This window comes from Chrysemys picta, chromosome 8, assembly GCF_011386835.1.
Source record: "Chrysemys picta bellii isolate R12L10 chromosome 8, ASM1138683v2, whole genome shotgun sequence".
In the NCBI taxonomy this organism is placed as follows: Eukaryota; Metazoa; Chordata; order Testudines; family Emydidae; genus Chrysemys; species Chrysemys picta.
This window is the reverse complement of record NC_088798.1, coordinates 29,718,862-29,742,444: the sequence shown is the minus strand read 5'-3', so window position 1 is coordinate 29,742,444 and position 23,583 is coordinate 29,718,862. Positions and strand designations below refer to the sequence as shown.

Genomic DNA, 23,583 nt, shown 5'->3' with positions numbered 1-23,583 from the left:
TCTGATTGTTTCTTTAAAGGGAGTTGTTGGTGGTGTTGGGCCTCCTGGATTTCCTGGGCTGAGAGTGAGTGTAACTTTTTCCCATTTATTTGAACTTCTTTAAAATATTTACATTTTGTCTCTGTGTCCAGAATCCTAATAATAAATCTCAAAACTAAGAGATTCTGGGGTTATTTAAATCTAACCTTATTTTAATGAATTGCTCTGATCATCTAATAAAATATTTTTACAACATTGCTCTTCCATCATTAGAGTTTGAACATTTGTATACTTAATAACATAAATCCAGTCTCGGCAGATCATAACTTTTGTTTGAAACAGCTCAGCTTGCCAGTTTATTCCCTCTAAGTCATTTTGACTTTGCAGTTAGGTGCAATATTTTCCACATACAATATAGTTAAGGTGTATAGTCCCAATTCATCGCTGGTGTAAATCCATTGTGTTCGGGGCAGAATTTGGCCTGATATAGAATCATAGAAATATACGGCTGGGTGGGGCTTTGAGAGGTCACCTATTCCAATGGTTCTCAACCAGGGTACAGTCAGTACAAACTAAAATTTCATACAGACAAGTACTTGTTTATACTGCTCTATATACAATACACTGAAATGTAAGTACAATATTTATATTCCAATTGATTTATTATATAAATTATATGGAAACATGAGAAAGTAAGTAATTTTTCAGTACTAGTGTGCTGTGACACATTTGAATTTTATGTCTGATTTTATAAGCAAGTAATTTTGACATAAGGTGTAACTTGGGGGTGCGCAAGCGATATCAAACTCCTGAAAGGGGTAGAGTAGTCTGGAAAGGATGACAAAAACTGACCTATTCCATCCCCCTGTGCTGAGTCAGGACCTAGCCCATCCCTGACAGATGTTTGTCTAACCCAGGGGTCGGCAACCTTTCAAAAGTGGTGGGCCGAGTCTTCATTTATTCACTCTAATTTAAGGTTTCGTATGCCAGTAATACATTTTAATGTTTTTAGAAGGTCTCTTTCTATACGTCTATAATATATAACTAAACTATTGTTGTATGTAAAGTAAATAAGGTCTTCAAAATGTTTAAGAACCTTCATTTAAAATTAAGTTACAATGCAGAGCCCCCCCCCGGACCGGTGGCCAGGACCCGGGCAGTGTGAGTGCCACTGAAAATCAGCTTGCGTGCCGCCTTCAGCACACGTGCCATAGGTTGCCTACCCCTGGTCTAACCTGTTTTTAAAAACCTTCAATGATAGGGATTGCACAACCTCTCTTAGTAATCTGTTCCAGTGTTTCACTATCCTTATAGTTAGAAAGCTTTTCCTAATATCTAAAAAAAAAAAAATCACCCTGACTGCAGATCTAGCCAATTACTTCTTGTCCTACCTTCAGTGGACATGGAAGACAATTGATCATGGTCCTCTTTATAACAGCCCTCAATGTATTTGGACTGTTATCAGGTTCCCATTTCAGTCTTCTTTTCTCAAAACTAAACATGCTTTAAATATGTCTAAAAGCCGAATCTCACAATGCTGTTTCCTGTGTCCCATGTTGTTATATTCTTTAAATGCTACTTTGTTGTTTATAACATAAAATAAAAAATTCCTTTAAAAGTAAGTTATCCTTTATTGATTTTTTGTTATTGCATTAGCCCAGACAAGACACATTTTCTAGCTAGATAAACCCATTGTGGAGTCAGAGCCTGGTCATGAAAACACTTACACGTATGGATAATTTTACTCACATGAATTGTCCCATTTGAGTCCATTGGATCACTCCTGGGGTAAAGTTACTCATGTGCTTAAGTGTTAACAGTATTAGGAACTTCATTTGGATTACAGTTAGCTGTTCTCTTCCTTACCTTGGCTTCATCTGGAATTTTTCTTCAAAGACTCTAACAATTATATCAATCTGTATGTGTCTTATTAAGAAACCATAATTTACTTATTGGGAAGTAACCTCTCGGCCCAGAGCTGCTAGGAATTTGCCAGGTCTGACTCAAGCTGTTAATTAGGGGTTGTTAAAATAGATGGAAGAGCCACTAATGGATGTGTATAGTGTACTTGAGGGTAGGACACTCAAATTTCCTTGGTGGAGAGACATGTATCTGAAAAGATAGGTTGGAATTGGTGTTTCCATTGATACTGATCTAATGTTGCTAGGAACAAAGCCTCCTAACTGAGAATGAATGAGTTTGTGCAGTTATATTTTCCTTAGCGGACCAGTAAAAATGGGGTGTAATAAGCATCCTGTCACCATGAATATAGAAGTGAGAAAACAGAGATGTTTAAGTGGAGAAGGCTTTTGCTAACAGATGCATTTGGAGGACAGTGAGGGTGAAGGTTGTAAAATTGGATTCAGAAGCTGTGAAACAGTTTTTGAGCTGTGGATCAATCACCAAAGATTCTGCCATTTCTGGATCTGGATAATAGATTCTTACTTTACAAAATAAACATTTCTGCCTGTCTAGCAATATTTTTAGAAGTATTAGCCTAGTACTACCTTTGATTTTACACTTTTTCTATGTCTTGCTTTTGGTAAAATCACCAATTTAATTAAATCTCAGAACTGTTATTTGGGGCAGTCAGTGATGGGTGCCTCATAGAGAAATTAAACTTTGACTTTGAAGAGGCAAAGCCTGGAAGAGTAACGGTTTGAATACAAAGAAAATGTGATCTTTCCCAAACAGTCATATGGAAAGCTGGTAGGGGGACAGTGTAGGCACAGGGTGAGCCAAATAATGTGAAAGCTTCTATTCATCACACCCCGTCACACGGTGTCTCATTCAATCTCCCATTTCCTGACCACTATTCTTATCTTCTTTTTGTTTGTCCTTCCCTTTCCAATAATTTAATCTTATTAAGCATTGTATCATTATATTGCTGTTAAAAAAGCAATAACAAGTTTTTAAATGTTTAACCTAATTAAACCAACACAAACAGTAATGTGATGATAAGCTAATTTAGTGGGATTTCATGGTTTCCAGGGTACGGGACCCTCTCAGAACAGTAGATCTGTCACATTCTATGTGATAATGTTTGGTAAATTTCATCTTACCTGAAGTCTGGCCCTGATCCTGCAACTACATCTGTGTGGGTGCGTCCCTGTGCCCAGCATGGAGCCTTATATTTAGAGCTGGTTGAAAATTTTCAAAATTGCAAGATTTTGATGAAAAATGGTTAAGTGATGGTCAACATTTTCAACATTTTTTGTTGTTCATTTGCAACTGGCTCTAGTGGTGATATGGTGATGTTTGTCATAAGATAATTGCTACTGTATTGTGACACCAAACCAGAAAGCATGTGCTCCATGGGTGGATGGAGTACAGCTAGCAGGAGAGGCATGGCTACTTGGGTAGGTAAGAAAAGCCCCTGAATTTGGGAGCCCATCCCCAGTAGATAAGGAATAGCAGCTTCGTCTACTTGGCCTTATCCTCGCCATGTTCTGGCGTGGGGCTCCAGTAGCATAAGGTTTGTTTTCATGTGATGCCTCTTGGTGTGGCTTTCCCTCTCCTGCTATCCGTGCTCTGGATATGGGCTTCAGAAACTCAGGCTCTTCTGGGCTGGCATTGTGATACAAATGTAGTGCAGCAAGACTGCCAAAGCTTCCAAACTCAGTCTTACAGCTGGAATGATTTGCATGCTTCCAAAACATCAGGTATACAGGGTATGTATTCTACTGTGCTAAATAAATAAATAAAATCTGTGCTTCTAAATTATTGTCAGTAAAAGTAAGACAAGTTTTGACAGAAAATACTTAAACTAGCATTTCTACATTAACAGCTGCTTTTTTTTTAGCTGCTGAAATGAGTAGGGAGAGAGAAAATATCCACATGTGGACAACTACATATAATCTGGTCTAAGGTGATCTATTCAGACTAGTGGTTTTTAGCAAAACTAAATTGATGGTGTAATTTGATTTTGCTCTCCAAGGCCGTAAGTGGTTTGAGGACTGGTTCTTGTAAATACTGTGGGCCTGATCCTCATTTGCACTAAGGCCCTTTCGCACAGCTCCGACAGTGTAAAGGGGCATTCAGGTAGATGTGCTCTATATTCCTGTAACTGACGCTCACTCAAAGTACAGAGGCCTTAGGGTAAATAAGAATTGGGACCTGCCTCTCTCTGCACAGGTGAGATCAGCTAAAATGCTCTTGCTAAGAGTCTCCAGATCTGAAAGGTTGAGTGTTTGAGGCTGGACCTTCTGAGTGGGGACCCTTGACTCTGTAATGCACTCTTCTAGTCCAACAGAGCCAGAATTCGACCTTCAGAGTGTGTTGCAAAGCCTCTGTTTCCACTACTGCTCCCCCCGAGAAGGTGGCTTTCCAGGATTTGAGATTTTCGTGGCATAGGGAGTTTCTTTGATCACTGGACACGTTTGTACGCGTGTGTGTGTGTGTGTGTGTGTGTGTGTTTACAGTTAATGCAAATATGCTAAAAAGCTGTGAAAGTGTTTACAGATTTAAAAATAGCCAAATCTGAAAACCAAACTATGATCGCCATTGAGTTGAGTCTTGTGTGTGGCAAATACGCAGACAAAACATATGTGCAAAAGGATATATACCCTGCTTATGATAGGGAGCTATTGCTTCCCCAAAAGGTAATGGAGTAGTCAAGGTAGTGGGAAGGGAAGTGATGTGGTGCATTCCCATTGCAGCTGGATAGGATCCTGTGAACATTTTGGTGAATTTCAAAGCAAAGTTCCTCCAAAAGAAATTTGAGCCAGGGCTGTGTTGGAAAATCTGCTTCTTTTGGAGGTTAATTCTCCTAGGTAGATAACAGGCTTCACATGGTGACATTCCCTCTGGATTTCTGAACAGGGCTTTGGAACAACTTTAGAACAGATGGCCCCAGGGGAATCTACTGCAGGCTTTTAAATAAGCTCAGTGCACTGTGGAAAAGAACTTTGAGATCTATCATATTCGGTGCTGTGTGGATAGTCAGGCATTGCTGTCATAAAGCTCATTGTTGTGTACCTCAATATCAAGTTTCAGTGCTGTATTTCAAGGTGCTCCTAGTAACACAGGGAATCCTCAAGGCTACAGTTTGTTTTTTGAAGGTGTATTTACAGGGGACCGTGCTCCTTTAAAGGGATGGTAGAAGGCTGGCTCTGCTGGGGTTCCCTCTATAGCATGACCCCTTGCTATACTGCACCCACACCCTGAATGTAATTTATGGCTTAAAGGCTGCCATCTGACCCTCACTTTTTAACTCGGACGCTGTTCAGGCATACTCCCATTTGCTGTGAGGACTGAATTAAAAAATAAAGACCTGAGCATTTGTCCCAAGGTGTTTAATATTTGTTATATACATTATGTTGTGACATGATGCAATGTAGTACAGCAGATACCAATGCAACATTAATTCTAGCTGAAGCTGACAGTATTAGTTCAAGTAGTGTATTTAATCTAATTATGTGCAAGATGAGAACTATGTACATTATTTTGTTTGTTCATAGAAGTGATGGTAAAGCAAGCAGCTGGGGAGAATTGATTTCAAGACATTTGTAAACACTTCCTGCTATTGTTTCTTTGGAAGTGTCAAAACTATTGCCAAGTACCAAATTCTGGTTGTCTGCATGATTCCGTCTGTCATGAATTACAAGGTCATGAGCCTTAGAAAGATGTAGACTTTGAGTAAACTTGCTACTGGAATTATCAGAGCACAGATTTTCTATTCAGAAATAACAAAAATGATGAATTAACATTTCTTTTTCTTTTTTTTAACAAGCTGGGACAAATTACCCTTTTCCTCCCTCAACATTCTGGAAACTGAATTTTTTCTCATTTTCAACCTTTTAGTAATGAGATAGAAGCATACTTTCCTCATTCTTTCTCACGAAACACGTAAATGTTGGATATCATGATTAGAGTATTACAAGCACTATTCTAATGGGAAAAATTGCAATTATACATTAGTGTATATATTTCTTCAGATTTAAGGTGTGGTTCTGTCTGAAAAGTAACAGCTTAACAGAGTCTTATCTGCTGACAAAAATAAGTTTGTATTTGCTTTTTCACTTTTGTTAGCTCTCTGGAGCCAACACACCAAGAGTGAGTTTTTATGCCTACTTGTGCATCCACATCAGAACTCTTTCAGCTACACCTATGCAAACCTACTGATGTCAATGAGGTTGCATGTGTCACTGAGGGTGTAATTTGAAGACAGTTGGTCTGCATATGTGATACTGACTAGGACAGTTATAATATTTCCCCAACATTTAAAAAAAAACCCAAAACACAGTGAATGTTTTTTGTGAAATAAACCATGTGAATCACATACTAGGTGATTCACATAATAAGTATGTTTATTCTTCAATCATCACAAGGTGCATGTGTTGTCTTAAATGAAAAGCTTGCAATTCTGTAGGTAAAACAAATGAACACAATAGAGTCATCACTCCACTGTGTAGTTAAACTTCTTTTTTATTTTGCCTGATATTGATATACTGTTTGCTCATTCAGCACCTATTATGATGTTTCAGCCAAACCAACCAGTAAGTGCTAATACATACTCAATTGATGCTGGCAATTTAAAAAAATTGACAAAATTATTAATTTAGTTCTATTACCTGTGATTTTATTTCCACAGGTTCACACCATCTTGGTACAACAAACTGAGACAATCTCCTTCGCAAACATATTTTTGTTGAAGAAACTGTATCTTCAATTTTAAGTGCTAGAAGAGTAGGAAGGAATTCACATTTAAATTGCAACAGACTGTTTCTACTTCTTCCTGTTCTAGACTCAATCTATAAGCTTTTTATTTGGGATCAGTCATGGTACCTAAATAATGCAAAGGGTCCATAGTTTCTCTGAATAATTTTTCTGTTTTATTTTTGTGTAGTTCTAGTTCTTTGCTGTTAACTAGATCAAGCCAGATTCCCGTGGAGACTGTGACATTAGTGTCATCAAACTGTAATCTGTCAAACCCATCTGAAACCTCCTTCTGTTGCTTTGGAAAGTGTGATGTCTCTCTGCAGAATCCCTGGTGTGAAATTCTGCTTTTTCAGTCAATGCCTTTCTTATTCTCAATGAATATTTATAGGACCACTAAGGCAGCTTAAATTAGTTTGCCTTGGTGCAATATCCACTGCAAAAGCAGCACACTTCAGTCAAGAGCTCAGTCCTCTTGGCAGCAGCTTCCATGGCAAAGCAACACTTCTAATCACTCATGGAAGCTGGATGCAGATGTAGAGAGACAGTTTTCCTGATAATTTTACCAGGGAGGCATCATTGGGAAGCTGAGCCGTCAATCTTCCTTTTTCAGTCAACTAACCATGAGGCTGTTGGTGGCTGCAGAAGGATTTTTGAACTTTCAAAATGTGTTATAGGGCTGATTTAAGTACTGAATATATCAGCAGTGCAGGAGGCTGCACATGGGAAGCTCTCTCATCTTCTCTGTTATTTCCGTTATTTCCGCAAATGATGAAAGACCTCATCCTCAGACTTTTCTTTGCATTCTTGGATGGCATCTACAGCAACTGGGACACACCACTTTGCCGTTTTCTTTTCAAATTGTAGAATCAATGGCAGGAAGCAGAAAAGCATTTTTCCCTGTATTGATGGTTGTAGCCATTATCAGATCATTTCTCAAGTTCATCTAACCATCGTGCATGAATATACTGTTGATTCTTTTAGTTTTACCTTTAATTTTTTCTCTGTTTCTCCTCTTGCAGCATCTAGTAGTGGAAGTGCAAGTTTAAATCACCTGGAGGAGTAGTGTAATAATTAATTTGATATAGTTAACCTTTATTTACTGGTGAAGATGCATGAGAATGAAAGAACCCAGCTTGGCTGCTAGAGTTTAGGCTAAATGTGCACAGCTGGTACTTAGGAGAAATGCATCTTTTCACTTGTATATTGGGTATACTTGATATGGAAATCACTGAGATTCCTTTACAAGAGTCATGTTTCAAAGCAGAATAATTCATTTAAATCAAATTTGGTGCTGACCGAAAAGGGCTGGATTTGGCAGTCCCAGCATGGACTGAAGTTTTTATGTTTATGTACTGAACAGGTACAGACTGCAGTTACAATACAAGTGCAAGCTTTCTCACACTCCCCCACTAAATATGCATCTGTCCTCTTCTGGGTGCATGACATTTAGGAATGAGGGGGTAGTTTAGTTCATGGTGCTGCTGCTGAGATAGAGGATGGCAGTAATAGTGGAGGTTTTGTGATCTGGATACTTGTCCATGAGTACGTGGATTTGCATCTCCAAATAGCAAAAAGATGAAAACCCTTTCAGTCACTGCCAACCTGGGCTGGAACGCAACCAATAACATAGAGGCAAAAGATACTTTATGGCATTTCCAGTTCCCTGAATCATTCAGGAAGTAGTCCCCCTGAAAGTAAAAGTTTAATGCAGACATCTTATTTTCTGTTGTTTAGGGTGTTGTTGGGCCTGTGGGACCGAGTGGACCTTCTGGAATTCCTGGGCCTCTGGTATGGCGTTAAGCAAAACTCACATTACCATTTGCCAATTGCCTCGACTATTTTTCAAATAATAGTCAAACATTGTTTGTTTGTTTTTTAATTTTTAATAGGGTCTTCCAGGGAGTCTGGGGCAGCCTGGAATGAAAGGTGATAAGGTGATCTAAATATTTCCATTCTAATAGAGATATATTACATTTAGACAGTCTTTCTCACATCTGTTTTGCAAAGCACCCCTTTTTCATGTTTTTCCTCTTTTGTTTTCTTTTTATTAAGCTATTGTGTGTGATTCTACAAACACTGCTGGACATAGCGCTGACTACCATGAATAGTGCTGTCAAGCACTGTGTTAGTGATGTTTGCAGGATTGGGTTCTACAGCGATTCACCATGCGCTGTCCTTTGAAAAACCATGTTATCGTTTTAAATACTGAACATTGATTTAAATCTTTCTGCTTTTGTGAGTCTGAAAAATACACCATGTAAGCTGCATATATATGTCTGTTTAAAATAATATGTTATTTAGGGTGAACAAGGCATTGCAGGAGAGCCGGGAGAGCTGGGCTATCCAGGAGACAAGGTAAATTAAGACAGCACCCTTTTGACATATCTTCTGGTCTAATAATCCCAGTGGCCTTTTCTTCTTTTAAATTGCAGCAAGTAATTTACAATCAAATGGAATTCGGCGATATCAGTTGAATACCCCAGCACTATTTTATTTTCTGTACCATTATTTTAATTAATTTCTTTATGAAAATAATGATCAAAGGCATGTAAAATGTATGGGCCAAATTCTGGCTGCCTTGAGTGCACTTATGCATGTCAGAAAATATGCTGTAAGAGGGAGGACAGAGCAGTCTAATTCCCTCCAAAACTCACGGACAGCTTGTTATACAGGTCATTTGCAACAGAAGCCAAGGAGCATCCTGGGGTGGAGCCTACATTTTTATCTGACCCAAAAAACCTGAAAACTGTGGTCAGCAGCCAGGCAAAAATGTGTTATCAGACAGCCCAGGATGCCCTGGAATATAATGAAAATGGTTAATAAACAAGCTTTTCACACCTATTTGAGTAATGGAATCTTTGGTAGGTAATCCATAACTCCTAAATTACCCAAAGGATTGTTTTTATAAAAATTCTAAGCTGATACGTTGTTATTGCAGACAGTACAACTAATTAAAATAGCATAAACTAACTGAATTATTTTGCTGTAACATGAATGTAAGAGTTTCATTCAGATTCACTCAATGGATTTGAAATTTGGTCTGAGTGTTGAGCTGATATTTAATTAATTTTGCACAAGTGGGAAAGCGTAACCAGTTTTTTACTACATGCAATGTTATAAATAATTTTCCACAATAATATTTAATAGCCTTTTTTTCCCTTAAGGGTTCTGTTGGTTTGCCAGGACCAGCAGGAATCAGAGGAAAGCCAGGGCCTCCTGTAGGTTTGAACACTTATTTTGTTTACTCTGGTTACATCAGTATGTGTCATGTGGGTTGATACTTGTTTGTATCATTCAGCCAATCCAAATGCTTTATGGAACAATTCTGATCTCACTAGCATTGGTGTAAATTGGGAGTTAATGCTGTTGGAGTCAAGAGAGTTATATAACTGGTGTAACTGAGACCAGATTCTGGTCCATAGGAGGGCATTTTGCTGCTCAGTCATTAATCTGCTAGTTCAGATTTCCCATGAAGTGTAGAAGGTCACTTGGGTATTTAGGGCTCACTTAATCATCACCATAATAATAAATCACTTACCCCAAAATACAAATAAAGTAAGGCTTGAATTCAGTCTTAGAAGTTCTGCTGGCTTATGATTAAGCCTGTGTGTTTGTCAATTGTTTTTTGACAACTCTGCCATAACACTGCTCCTCCTGCCTTAGAAGACACTGTGACAAGGAAGCCGCACTGAAGAGGATGTAGTATTGCCAGTCTTTTACCTGCCTTTTTGCACTGCCGATGCTGCAGAATTGCAGTGGCTGGTACTGGACAGCACTTAAACTGGTTTCAGCAGTAGAATAAAGGATATTTTGATTGTAATAATGCAACTGTTGGGTCTTGGAATTCTCCTTACCAAAAATTTGAGACTTTTTTGCTCTTTTTTCCCCATGACCAGACTGACTTTCTGTATAATTAATAGTGGCAAACACCGCCAGCCCACTTAATATGTCACTAGAACTTGTCAGCGGAGTTGGAGCTTTCCTATGCACAGTTTGAATCATGATGATGGTATTGCTATTTAGCACCCATAATGCAGTAGGTAATTTACTGCAATTAAAAAAAAAACACCACTTTTCCTTACCTTGTGGAACTCATAATCTAGAGTCTTGGTCTTGCAAAAAACTTATGCACACATGCTTAACTTTATGCAGTGAGGGTAGTCCCATTAAATTTAAAGTTAAGCATGTGTTTATGCCCTTTGCTGAATAACTTAAAATAATCAGATGTTTAAGTACTTTGTTAAATTAAAGTATTGGAAGCAAACACATGCTTAACTTTGCAAACCTCAGTGACATTAAACACATTTATAGGATGAAGGCCCTAAATTTTAGACACACTGCATTCAGCAGCAGCAACAAACAGAGGGAAAGAAATGGGGGAAAGGAGATCAAGATTTAGAAAAATAAGGTCATGCAATTTTAAAAATTTGTGTGTAAATCTTGTATAGCCGAACCACCAAGATATGTAGTTGGACCAGATCCTGCTACCAATGGCAAAACTCCCATTGATTTTAATGGTGCAGGGTTAGTCAAATAAGCCTATTGAAAGTATCTATATGAACTTAGTTTTGTAACCCTCATATTCCCTTTGTGTGTGTATAATACACACACAGGTTTAAGAAATATTTTTTCATTATATGAATACTCACATACATATTTAATTTAGATATAATTCCTGCCACCACTCATTATTAAATATCTATAAATGACTTATGTTTTTATTATTGTAGCTGCAAGAGGGACTCATTAAAAATTCCAGTAATGGATAACTAGACTTAATTAAATAGAGAAAGAAGCTGTATAAAAATTAATCCTATTTAACTGAAAATCCAGCTAAATATTTTATTTGATATGTTGATGTTTGTAGTGCTTTCAAAAATCTAATACAAATCTGCTTCTTGTAAAGCTTTAATTTGCTATCTAAGTTATAATTTTTGGATTTTTTTTTTAGGGAAAAATCGGAGATCCGGGACCCCAGGGACCATCTGGTCCTCCTGGGCCTGAGGTAAGAAATTGCTTGAAAGATGTAAATGAAACATTTAATGTTAATTGTGCTTTGAACACAAAACAAAAATTAGAAGGAAAACTTGCGGTTGGTCAGTTCAAAGGTTTAGTCTTAGGGTAAAAAGTGGTTTTCAATCATGTCCTTTTACAAATGGATTAGTTCAGGTTTCTTTATATGATAAGGTGCTATTGGACAATAATTTTAATACACAGGATTAACATACATTGTTCCTTGAATGCTGCTGGATGTGCACCATTCTAATGTGTAGCCATGATCAGTTCTCAGTTGATTCCAGTTGTGCATTGCAGCTAGGATGAAACACGTGCGATTCTTAAATCCATATTTCCATATATGAACTCTGCAGCATGTTTACGTTCAAAAATGTTCACAACTGGCTGTATATTTATGTTTATCTCTTGGGGCAGAGCACATGTAGTTAAGAGGACTGCAAAGTATATACATTGGACAGTCTGGATACTGTATATTGTTAAAATTTTAACTTTGGCATAGCAGTTGATTTAGAACTGCTTCATATTCTGGAAGTTTACATGGAATCCAGCTAAATCTTTGAGATGTTACATCTGGGTGTTTTTGGCATTTGCATCTTGAGTCACGACATGTAGACTGAATGTTTCAGACTACATAGGAAAGCCATGCCATTTTCTGGACAGAAGAAACCAACAATCAGATTATTTTCTTAACCGGCTAACTTTTTCCAACAGATTTATTCAAAAATCTTTATAATCTTCAATATGTGTGTATATTTGTAAAATATGCCAACTGGCTAATGATGATGTTTATTAAATGATCATTGTCAACTTAAATAACACATTTACAATTGTAAACTGAAAGTGTATTTTAAGAACATTTTAACTTAGTTTTTCATAACAGTACAGAGGCTGCCTTTAAAAGTCAATATTTTCTTTCAGTTTTTACATAACTGCAGCATCTCAGATAGCACTATCTTCTAGCCCTAATATGAGACCTGATCCTGCAAACACTTGTGCATATTAGTAGCTTCATTCACCTGAGCAGTCCCATTGAAGTAAGGGTCAAATATAGGACCCATGAAGGGATGGAGCACACTCAGGCACTCTGTGGAGGTGGCACATGAACAATCTGGTCAACGGTAGGAGCTGTAAGAGGCTCAAGCTTGCACGGTAAGGAGGGAATCTTCAGAGATTTTAGCTACTAAAAGTGATGAGCAAGCAATTTTTCAAAGAATTATAACTAGACTGAATTTGGGCAGATTTACACAGATATGTCAAAATGCACTTCCTTGGCACAAGGTCCCACCCCTACCAATTTCAGCTCCCTGCTTCAAAGCATTGTGAAGGTGGGCTTTTCAAAGAAAAACTCACCAGGACTTTTTAACATGGGCAAAGCAATGTATTTTTCACTAGCCTCATTCTCAGAAACAGCTGAACCATTTTTGTTGAAATTAAAAAAAAAAAAAAACCACCTTAGGCAGACATCTGGCATTTGGGAATGTCAGCCTGGATAGCTAAAATTCAGCAAAGTTATAAACAATTGAAAACGGGATCTTATAATGGGGATATCCGGCAACCTTAACAGGTGGTAGTACCTGTTCTGCCTATAATATATTTAAATTTTTAAATTACTATTAGTGTTGTCCTTTTTAATTTTTAATGCAAAACCTAATATGATAGAACACCTACTGGTATCATATTAGAGAATCACAATAGCACATTGTGTGTATCTGTGTTAAAAATAACTCTCTAAAAGTAGCAAAGATATAAGTAGAATTTCAATCATATATTATACGGGGACACAGTCTTCCTCACTTTAATAGTTTATGGGGAAATGATAAGGCTTTAACATTTGCTTCATCAGACCTTTCTATACCATTGGAATTTTGTGTAAATAGATTCCTCAGAAGTTTGATTTTAGTTAAAATATCCTTACTGAAATTGTATAAAAGTCTGCATTTTATACTTGAAGGCTCTTTTACTTCTTTAAAATGAGGTTATCCCTGAAAAGTAACTCTAAAAATTACATTGTGAGGTTCCATGTTGACCATCTCTCTCAATGACTCCAGGACAAACTTGTTGAGTACTTGAGTTTACAAGAAAAAGTTGTTTTTCTAAATACCAGTCCTGCAAAGTGAGCCTAAAATCTGCAAGTTCAGTTAGATTCTTTCTGGTTCATGCTACATCGCCAGTAGTAAAGATTCTATAGACCAAATTCTGCCTTCAGTTACGCCCATGCAAGTCTTGTTTTCAGTGGAGTTGTGCAGATGTGAATACAGATAGAATCTGGCCCTGCATTTGGATTTTTTTTTTTTATCTGTAGATAAGCAAGGTAGAATAAAAACAACCTCCCATAGCTGTTTTGGTTTTGCAGTTTTAAGAGGATTTAAAAGTGGTACAAAGATTGTCCCTTAAGTACAAAGAAATACAGAGGGACCAGATCTGTTGGGGTAGGAATGTGCCATTTTTTACATAGTGATGTTCAAGGAAATCTCACCTGAAAGTGGGGGAAAATGCTAAATTAAGAGACTGCATATTGCAAGAAAATAATCCTTTTTGAACCTGATTGATGTTGTTTAAAGAAGTGAATTGGTTTGTTCAATATAATGTCATTAATAGAGTATGTCATGGATTTGAGTTCGTCTCGTGATAGTAATAGTTCTTTTGATGCAAAAGAATGCATACCTGCATGATATTGTATACCACGTCATGCTCTAGACGCATTGTTAATGGGATTAGTGTCCAAGCAAGCAAGCATTTCCTGTCTGAAAAAATTTAGCATTTTCTGTTGCTTGGGGGAATCAGAGCCCTCAGAAGAAAATCTTTGTCTGTCTTGTTATGTAAACAAAACTGTAGAATGACCAAGTGTTTGTCTTTGAAAATTTGACTGAACAAATACCACGTTTAACACTCCAAAGTTATGCATCCCTTAGCCTTTCTTATGCTGGTCAGGTTGACATGAGATAAAATGAGCTTTGTCTGTACAATGAACACTTATAAACATGGTCACCATATGGTGAAATATGAGATGCAAATAAGGGCGGGACAGCTGTATTCCACAATCTTTAGAGGAATGTGAATGCCAAAGGTTCTCTAGTAGAAGGCAAAAAAACAAAACAAAACAAAACAAAAACCCTGCTTCAAAATGAGAATTGTGTTTTATTTTCCCCATCTTATTTTTGTTTTTAAAAGTGACCTGAATTCCCTGGCAAGTTGTTATTTTGATGTAACTAGACCGTAAACATACAGTATGGACAGTAGCAGTGCAGGTTTCCCTGCTATGCCCTGCCAATACATCTCAGGTAGCATTTCTGCTCAAAGCTTCAAAGAAAGCTAGCTGGCAGGTTAAGGAGGAGCGCTTTCACTGCTTCCACTGCATTATTGAAGTGGTCAGACATGTCATGCCCCCTCCCCAAACAGTGTGTCTACACTGCACCTGGGAGGTGTGATTCCCAGTTCTGGCAGACAGATTCGTGCTCGCTCCTCTCAAGTTTGGGCACTCCAAATAGCAGTGTGGACATTGCAGCACAGGCGGTGGCATGAGCTAGCTGCCTGAGCTCAGACCCAAGGAGTTGGGTGGTCTTGGACTCAGGTAGCTAGGCCAAGCTGTCGTCCATGCAGCAACATCCATGCTGCTATTTTTAGCATACCATCTTGAGCAGAGCCAGCATGAATCTGTCTGCCTGCCCTGAGAAACATACCTCCCAGCTGCAGTGTAGACATAGTTTCTAAGAGGTCCTATAAAGACTGGTTCCAGCCCACACTGGTCTCTGCTTTTATTCACAAGCAATGGTTGGTTGAGATTTCTGAACACTTCTATCCTCAAACTCAAACCACAGCTGGGACAGATGTGAGATATAGCAGTTGGGGTGATACAGCCCCACAGGTGCTGGAACTAGATGTGCTGGGGTTGTGGCAGCACCCTCTGGCTTAAAGTGGTTTCCATCATATCCAGGGTTTATGGTTTGGTTCAATGTCTCTCAGCTTCCCCACTATACAAATTGTTCCAGCAACCCTGTACAGTCCCTGATTCCTCTCTCATGTAAACTGTTGTAAATCAGGCAATTCCTCCACTGAAGTCAATATTTATCCTGGTGTATGCAAGAGCAGGAATAGGCCCACTAGGCCTCACACACACACACACACACACACACACACACACACACACACACACATTTTTGCTTTTTATATGCAGTCCAGCCTCAAATAACTCACCAAATCTGTCTTTCCTCTCCAGCTGTGCAAAAGAGTTACTTCAGATTAGAGTTTTAGTAACTCCTGATTGCTTTAGGGCCATGCGTGGGTGGCTTAAAGTTCCTGAGGATAAGAGACAAGTGTGGGGGGCAGGAATAGAGGGTCTCATATTCATTCACTTTCTGGGTGGCTCCATGACCCTTGGCTAGGGAGTGCATTTTTTCAGTCTGGGGATTGAGCAGTATCAGACCAACCTTTCTTCTGGGTATGCTTCCACTGAACCAAGATCCACTGCAGGGTATTTGCTGCTAAGAGAGCAGAAGATATTTTTAGCAGGCCATTCAATGGCTCAAAAAACCTGAGTTTTTTTGAGCCATTGAAGAGCTGACATATTGTCCAGCCTCTTCATGTCTCTTAAAATGGTTCATGTAAACGTGCCCTTTTCTAGACATTTATTTTATTCACAAAACTAATTGCAAGCCTTTGTATAGAAGTGTTTTAACACACAAAACGTATTTTTTGCATAATAGTTATAACAAGATTGAATAGGTGAGATGTCTTAACATGCATGAAATTAAAATGAATTTTAAGAGGTTTCCAAATGCATTCATAATATTTTATTTGTAGGTGAATCTTGAGCCATGCGCCTATTTTAGTTGATCCCCAAAATAGGCTCTTAAAGCAGAGTTTATTGTTTCCTTCAGATGCGGCTTAAGATCTGCTTCAAGTATTACAAATAGATTTCATCTGGAGCAAAGGGAGCAGTAGCCATTATCTTCAGTAGACCTTTATTTCATTTTTGTATTATTTTGGTCTGAACTTGTTAACTTATTCTCTCAGGAAGGTATACATATGGGAGTCAGCTGCTATACGTTTTATCCTCAGGGCTATAGAATTACAAAGAAAAGGAGCACATCAGCATAATAGCAAACAGTAACAAAATCCAAATCTTTTGCAAGTGAATCACTGGCTGCTTTGAACTGTTAGCTCTAAAAGGGAGAAAGAGTTGTCTTCAATGCACGTTTCATCTCATCACATGATATTTTGAGGTTATGCAGACAATGAAGTTCAGTAGCTAAGAACAGTCCATCTCCTAATGTTTAAAATTCACAATTATAGAGTCAAATTGTGATGTCATTACTCAGTTTATATTCAGCCTTTACCCAGGCAAACTTTAATTTACTTCAATAGGAGTTTGCCTGAATAAACAGTGAATGAATACTGAAAAGGGACCTTAGGATTTGGCCTTTAGAACCTAGTCCTGGGAACTTAAAATACACAAACTAGGGCTGGTCAAAAATTGAAATTTCTATCTCATAAGAAATTCCAATATTTGATATTTGTTTTCATCCCAAATCAGAACAAAAGGTCAAAACATTTGTAGCGATTGGGTCTGTGTTTTTGTTTTTTGTAAAATGGAAAGTTCTCCAAAATCACTGTTTGTTAATGTGAAAATGTTCTGTTTCTCTTTCTGTCTGCCTTGTGGAGTTGTTGTAATTCAGGTGTTTTATGTCCCCATTTTCCTCTATTTCACATGATGTACCCTGGTTGTGAGATTCTTATGATGCACCTGAGTGGTTGAACCTGAGAGGAGACCATGCTGCATCATGGGAGATGAGGTCAAGCCTCACCTAGCGAATAGCTTTTCAAGTATGGGAACATTACAACTTACAAAAGTTGCCATGATCTTGGAAATAAGTCTAAGTTGGCCCTTCCTGAAAGGGTCATTTTCTTCATAAGTGTGGAGGAAAATTATTTTGTCTTCTCTGTGGAAAGGAAGGCTTGGGATTTTGCCAGTATTTCCGCAAGGTAGGGAATTGATTGCCGTTATCCAGCCTATGAAGTCTCTGAGATGAGAGCACATTTGTCTGAAAGCTCTTTTGTCCTATAATCAGAGAATATGCAATAGGGAGAGAATATGCCTCTATCTATTAAGGTTGGCTGTTTTAAGCCTAGTGGAAGTCCATTAATATTTGTTCAAGATCTTACTATAGATGGTGCACTTAATGTTGCTAGTCTCCCATATTGTATTGTTGAACACAGTTTACCATTCCTCTTGGGAATTTTTCCATAGGGGGAAGTTGAGAGTAAGTCATAGCACTTTTCAAGACTGCCCAAAATGAATTTAAAATTGGACACTTTTTAAGGGGGGAGGTCAGCAAGTGAACTTTTCTGATAGGGTTTCACCTGATGGTGTGATAGCTTTTACTGAAAATTAATCAAATTTAAGTTAATTTTATTTATATCACTATTAGAAATCCTATTTGGTGTATATAGCTTTTGGAATCAAAAAGATTCTTAAGCTTTGTCTGTTACTAAGAAATTTGCCTGTTGATGACAATAGATGCAGTTGAATCAGTTATGAAAATGGTTTAACTGCACACATATACATGACCAAACTGTGTTCGGCTCCATTTCAGAAATCCTAGTTGAGCCCTTTGGGCTAAGGCCTTGTTTAGACTGAGAAATTTCCTATGCTAAGTACTATTGGTTTCCAGTGGAATGATTGCAACTTGCCTTGCATCCACACACAAGTGCTCCAAGTGGTTTCTAAGCAAGTCGCATATCACTTGAAACAGACAATGACCTTCCTACACCACAAAATAGAACCATTGATGTGTAGAGCTGAACTGACACTGAACATGGCTTAGTTGCAAGTGTAGACGAGGACAAATCATGCTCAGCTTCTTTTCAGCTGGCAGTTAATCAAAGTGCCTGCAGCAGACTCTATTGTCTTACTTGCTATTTCCCCTACCTTTTTGTTTGTTCCTGGCAAGTTGCAATTATCTTATGTCTTGTGATTTGTACTGTATTAAGAATTCTTCTCCCACCTCTTCCAAAGTCGGGATTTTTTATAGGAAAAATTAATGTATTGCTGCTGCCTTCAAAAAAAAATGTCACTGAACCTCGAGTGCATTTTTCCTGCACAGAGGAGGCCATTTTAAAAAATATATATATATTACTTTCCTACTCAGCACATTACTGATAGGGCACACATTTTACAAATGGCAGAGAAGAAAGCTTGTGACTGTGGAAATACTGACATTTCTAAAATCATTTAGAGAAAAAATAAATTTCAAATTAAATCTTCCCTCTACAGACATAATTATAAACAACAAATAAACTCTGCCATTATTATCTGAGGATGCAAAATCATAACTCTGATTTCCACAATTAGAGTGGCCATAATTGTAAACAGATATCCTTTTTGGCAAATATGATTTGAATACCATAAGAAATTTGAGATTAGCTTGGCAAATCAATTTCAAGTGCTTTCAAAGATATTTTCCATAAATCACTAACTTGTTGCTTCATTCAAATGTACCTGTAAATATGTGATTACATTTAGTTGAGGTAACTTGCTGACTGAGAAGATGTTACAGGTGGGATTTTCAAAAATACTCGTCATTGGCCTAAATGCTTCCATTTAGGAGCTGAGTTGCGCCAACACTGGATACTTTTAGCACATCTCACCCTAAATGTTCACCTAAATCAAAGCATTGTATCCAACTGAAAAAAATCATTTTTGAGGATGCTCATTTGGCATTTGCAAAAATTTCAGCAGTCTCATCAAGATTTGCTCCCTTTGTTGTCTTGCATTGCACCAGGACCCAGGCAGGTCTAATGGGACTACGGACTGCTGGTAGGAAATTGTGAGGACTGTAGTGCCCAAGGCTTTGGCCCCACAATGAGCTCCAATTGGGCCTGGAGCTCCATCGGCTTTCTGCTGGTGCAGGGTTCTGCCCGTGTGGAACTCATTGCAGGACTGGGGCCTGAATTTCAATTTTTTTCAGATATGCTGCTTCCATATTAACCAGCCTTGCAGAAAAATGAACTGAGCTAATCAGCAGCAGTCCTCACAAACCCCTTCCATCTCAATGAGGTGTCAAGTTCAAAGTTTAGGGTGTCAACACATCAAGCTGGGGATGTAATTCCCAGATCAAGCAGACGTACCTGAGCTAGTGTGCTAAAAACAGAGCCATGGTGGCAAGAGGGGGTAGCCACGCTGAGTACATCAAGGATGGGGATGTACATCAAGGATGGGGATGTACTCGGGGCGGCTAGTCCTTCCAGCCACTTGTGGTACCGCAGTTACACTCGAGCAAAGCTAGCACAGGTATGACTGTTCTGGGTAGAAATGGCTCCCAGAGCTGGAAGTGTAGTCAGACCCTTAGATGGGCCCACAGAAATGACAACAGTCATCAATTTCTTTAGGTTTTTGCTTTTTAAAGGTAATTTAAATGAAAAAAAACTGTTCTGATAAAATTAAGGCTACATGATGAAAGACAAAATCTGATAATGCAAAAGTAAATGTTCTCATAGTAATATTAAATCATATATATTTTGCACACACAATACTTCTAGTTATTTGGCTCTTGGCTGGGAATGGGTGACGGCATGGATCACTTGATGATTACCTGTTCGTTCATTCCCTCTGGGGCACCTGGCATTGGCCACTGTCGGAGGACAGGATGCTGGGCTAGATGGACCTTTGGTCTGACCCATTATGGCTGTTCTTATGTTCTTAAATATATACCTGAGTCATAAATACAGTATGTACAATGCATGCAAGTTAGTGTTACTATAAGTACCTTAATACATTCATATTATAATATTTATATATTGGACATGATTCTGCTCTCAGTTACTCCAGCATAAATCCAAAGTAAGTGTGTTGGCTTCAATGCAACTACTCTGGACAAATGCATAGTCTCCTTCGAGTGATTGTCCATATGCACATTCCACTATTGGCGTGCATGCACCCCATGTGCTCAAGACCTGAGACTTTTTGGCCATCAGTATATGTGCAGTGTGCCTGCATCCTGATGTTTCTCATCATACATAAGAGTGGTGTGTGCCTACTACCATTAGTTCCTCTCAGCCACCTCCTGCTATCAAGACAGCACATCAGAGATCTGCTCCACAGATGACCACCCTGTACAACCCAGTCATAGTTGTGTACTTAGCCAGCCAGTTAGGACAGTTTGTTTGTTAATGTAGTTGATTTTTTTTTTTTTGCCCATTGGTGTAAAAAAAATACAAAAAGAACTTTATTTTTTCTATGATGGCTTCAATGAGGTCACTGGGCTTTAAGAACATCCCTTTGTGCAAAGGTGCTATGCCAGTGATGGATACCTGAAATGCCTCTACTCTCTTGGAGAGTCCCACATTCCTGGGAAGGGCGCCATTTGTAAGTCTTTTACTTCCAGAACACACACAGAGAGAGACGAGACTTAAGGTATTTCTGCTGAATAAATCTATGGAATCTGCCTTGGACCCTGGCCATCCACACTGCCCTGTGTGAGACCTGGTTCCGGAGAGCATGAGTGCCAGCTCCCTTTCCTCATCCACTTAAGCATTCTACGGGAGAGAAGAAGCACTCAGATAAATCCCAGAGTGCAGGAACTTCTATGGGCAGGTCCCCAACTAGGCTGCTTGAGGTTCACAGCACCATCTCAGAGACCGGTCCTTGCGAGGGACTCAGCACTGACAATATAACCGATGGAGTCTACAGTCTTACCTGTGTCACAGAGTTTAGCATCACAATGCTCTGCACCAACATCAACACCAGCAGAGTTCCCAGCACCAGGTGGTTTGAGTTCCCCACAATGGCACAATGGGATTCACAGCATTTAGGGACTTAACAGTTGTTCATGAGCCAGGATATTCATTTCCCTAATGGCATTGGACCCACAGGCAATAGCACAGTCTCCATTGCCATTGCCTTAAATGACACCAAGACCCTTGACCCTGCCTGTGGATCCAGTATATTTCTTCTCCTCTGATTCTTCATTAAGGTCAGAAGAGATGGATTAGCAATTCACCTTCTCTGCTCTGGCCTCTCTGCCACAGTCCTTGATCTCTTGCAGGAGCACCAGGAACCACGCCAGAGGTGGGTCCTGGGACTCTCACCACTCTCAAATCCTCTGGTTTCCACAACCATGGCCATCAGGACCATATCCCACCCACATATGGCCATACTGGAGCCCTTGGTTATCTTGTGGAGCTTGTAACTATGTGAATAGACTTTATGTACTCACAGCATCCACAGCCACTATGGCCATGACACCACCACAGCCCTCCCTGCTTCCAGTGGAGGAACCAGAAGAAGAGGCTCCTCCACAGCTTGAGCCATCTCTAGTGGGAACTTTATCATATTCCTCACCAGATGAGGCAGTTGTCCTGGCAGTGGGTCCCTCACGCGATGATTTCAAAGGGTTCCAAGACTTTTTAAAGACAATAATGGAGGCATTGCACATATCCATGGAAAAGGCCCAGGAGTCCACACACAAATTGGTTGACATCCTGCCACCTACCTCCTCTGGAAAAATAGCCTTACCCATAAGGAGGCCATAATGGACCTTGCCCAAGTGGTATGGCAGACCCCAGCAATGGTGTCCCCCACCTCTTGCAAGGTGGATAGAAAATATCAGGTTCCACCCAAGGGTTCTGAGTATTTTATACCCACCTAGTCCTATCATCTCCAGCAGTTTTGGCAGCTATTAAGAAAGCTAGACAAAACAAAACACCAAAGGAGAAATGGCCAGAAAAGTTAGATTTATTTGACAGGAAATACTACTCCTCAGCCAGCTCACAATTCTCTCTTTTGAATTATCAAGCCCTACTGTCAAGATACCATTTTAGTCTCTGTGAGAAAATTGCTGCATTCACCAGCAAAATTCTGGCTGATTCCTGAGAAGAATTTGTGACCTTAATCACAGAGGGACAGCTTATAGCAAAAACGACTCTCCAGGCAGCCCTTGATGTGGTTAACATCATTTCTCACACAATGGCAACAGCCATGGTTGTATGCAGGTCATCATGGTTACAGGGATTTGGCTTCCCCAAACTGAAGTCCAGTACACAGATTAGTATCTTCGATTTGAAGGGGCTCATGTCTCCCCATTTCAAGGTCTGGCTCCTGGATGGAAGTCTAGCCTCCCATGTTCCTGCTCTTCTCCATTCAGGGTTATTTTGGTCAACAGCAGAGAAGACTCCACCAGACATACTTACTTTGTGGAGTAGGAATGACCTCTTTCTGGGGCAGAAGTCGAGGTCATTCCTATGATTCTGGGACACCTGCTAAAAGTGAAATGATTTAATGTTTCTCTGAGCTCGGGGAGAATTCATCTGGTGGGAGTTTCAGCATCATCTACCTGTCAGTGGCCAATCTGTCTTCTCTCATCAGACGGTTCTGAGATTCATAAAGGGGTTGAGAAGACACCCATTAAGGTCCCATTTCTTCTTGGGACCTTAACCTAGTACTTCCTGTACTTACGGGGCTTCCATTTAAACCTAAGCCATCATGCTCCCTTCTACATCTCTCTGTGAAAGCTTCCTTCTCAGTGGTCATTACCTCTACAAGGTGAGTAGGAGAAATCCAGGCCCTAATGGCAGAATCCCCACTACAGTCTTCTTCCCCGATAAAATGACTCTCAGGACTTTATCCAAAAATTTTACTTACGGTGCTCATGGAATTCCGTCTAAATCAGTAATCCACCTAATTGTATTCTTTCCCAGGCCTCGTGTCTAAGATGGGAGGGGTCCAACACTCTTTGGCTGTTACAGAATTTCAGAAGTACTCTGTAACCTACCAGCTGTTTGGCTTCTGGCTATTGGCAGAGTCTAGATATTCTACTTTTTACATTTCCCTAGGAAGTGTCAAAATATCTGCTAATGTTTTGCACTCAAGAATTTCATCTGGAAATTACATATAAGCCTCCTAGATTATCAGTTGTGTTTTTAAAAAAAGAT

At 39.2% G+C, this 23,583-nt stretch overlaps 1 protein-coding gene across 5 annotated transcripts in view; it reads left to right on the top strand.

Annotated features, from left to right (window-relative positions):
• The window catches only part of COL24A1 (collagen type XXIV alpha 1 chain), a 234,615-nt gene that overhangs the window by 87,047 nt on the left and 123,985 nt on the right, over positions 1 to 23,583 (top strand). For all 5 annotated transcript variants that reach the window (XM_065554165.1, XM_065554163.1, XM_065554162.1 and 2 more), the window contains exons 14-19: positions 20 to 64; positions 8,374 to 8,427; positions 8,529 to 8,573; positions 8,941 to 8,994; positions 9,804 to 9,857; positions 11,591 to 11,644. In XM_065554165.1, the coding sequence (XP_065410237.1) occupies positions 20 to 64; positions 8,374 to 8,427; positions 8,529 to 8,573; positions 8,941 to 8,994; positions 9,804 to 9,857; positions 11,591 to 11,644 (306 nt within the window). The remainder of the gene's footprint in view (positions 1 to 19; positions 65 to 8,373; positions 8,428 to 8,528; positions 8,574 to 8,940; positions 8,995 to 9,803; positions 9,858 to 11,590; positions 11,645 to 23,583) is intronic.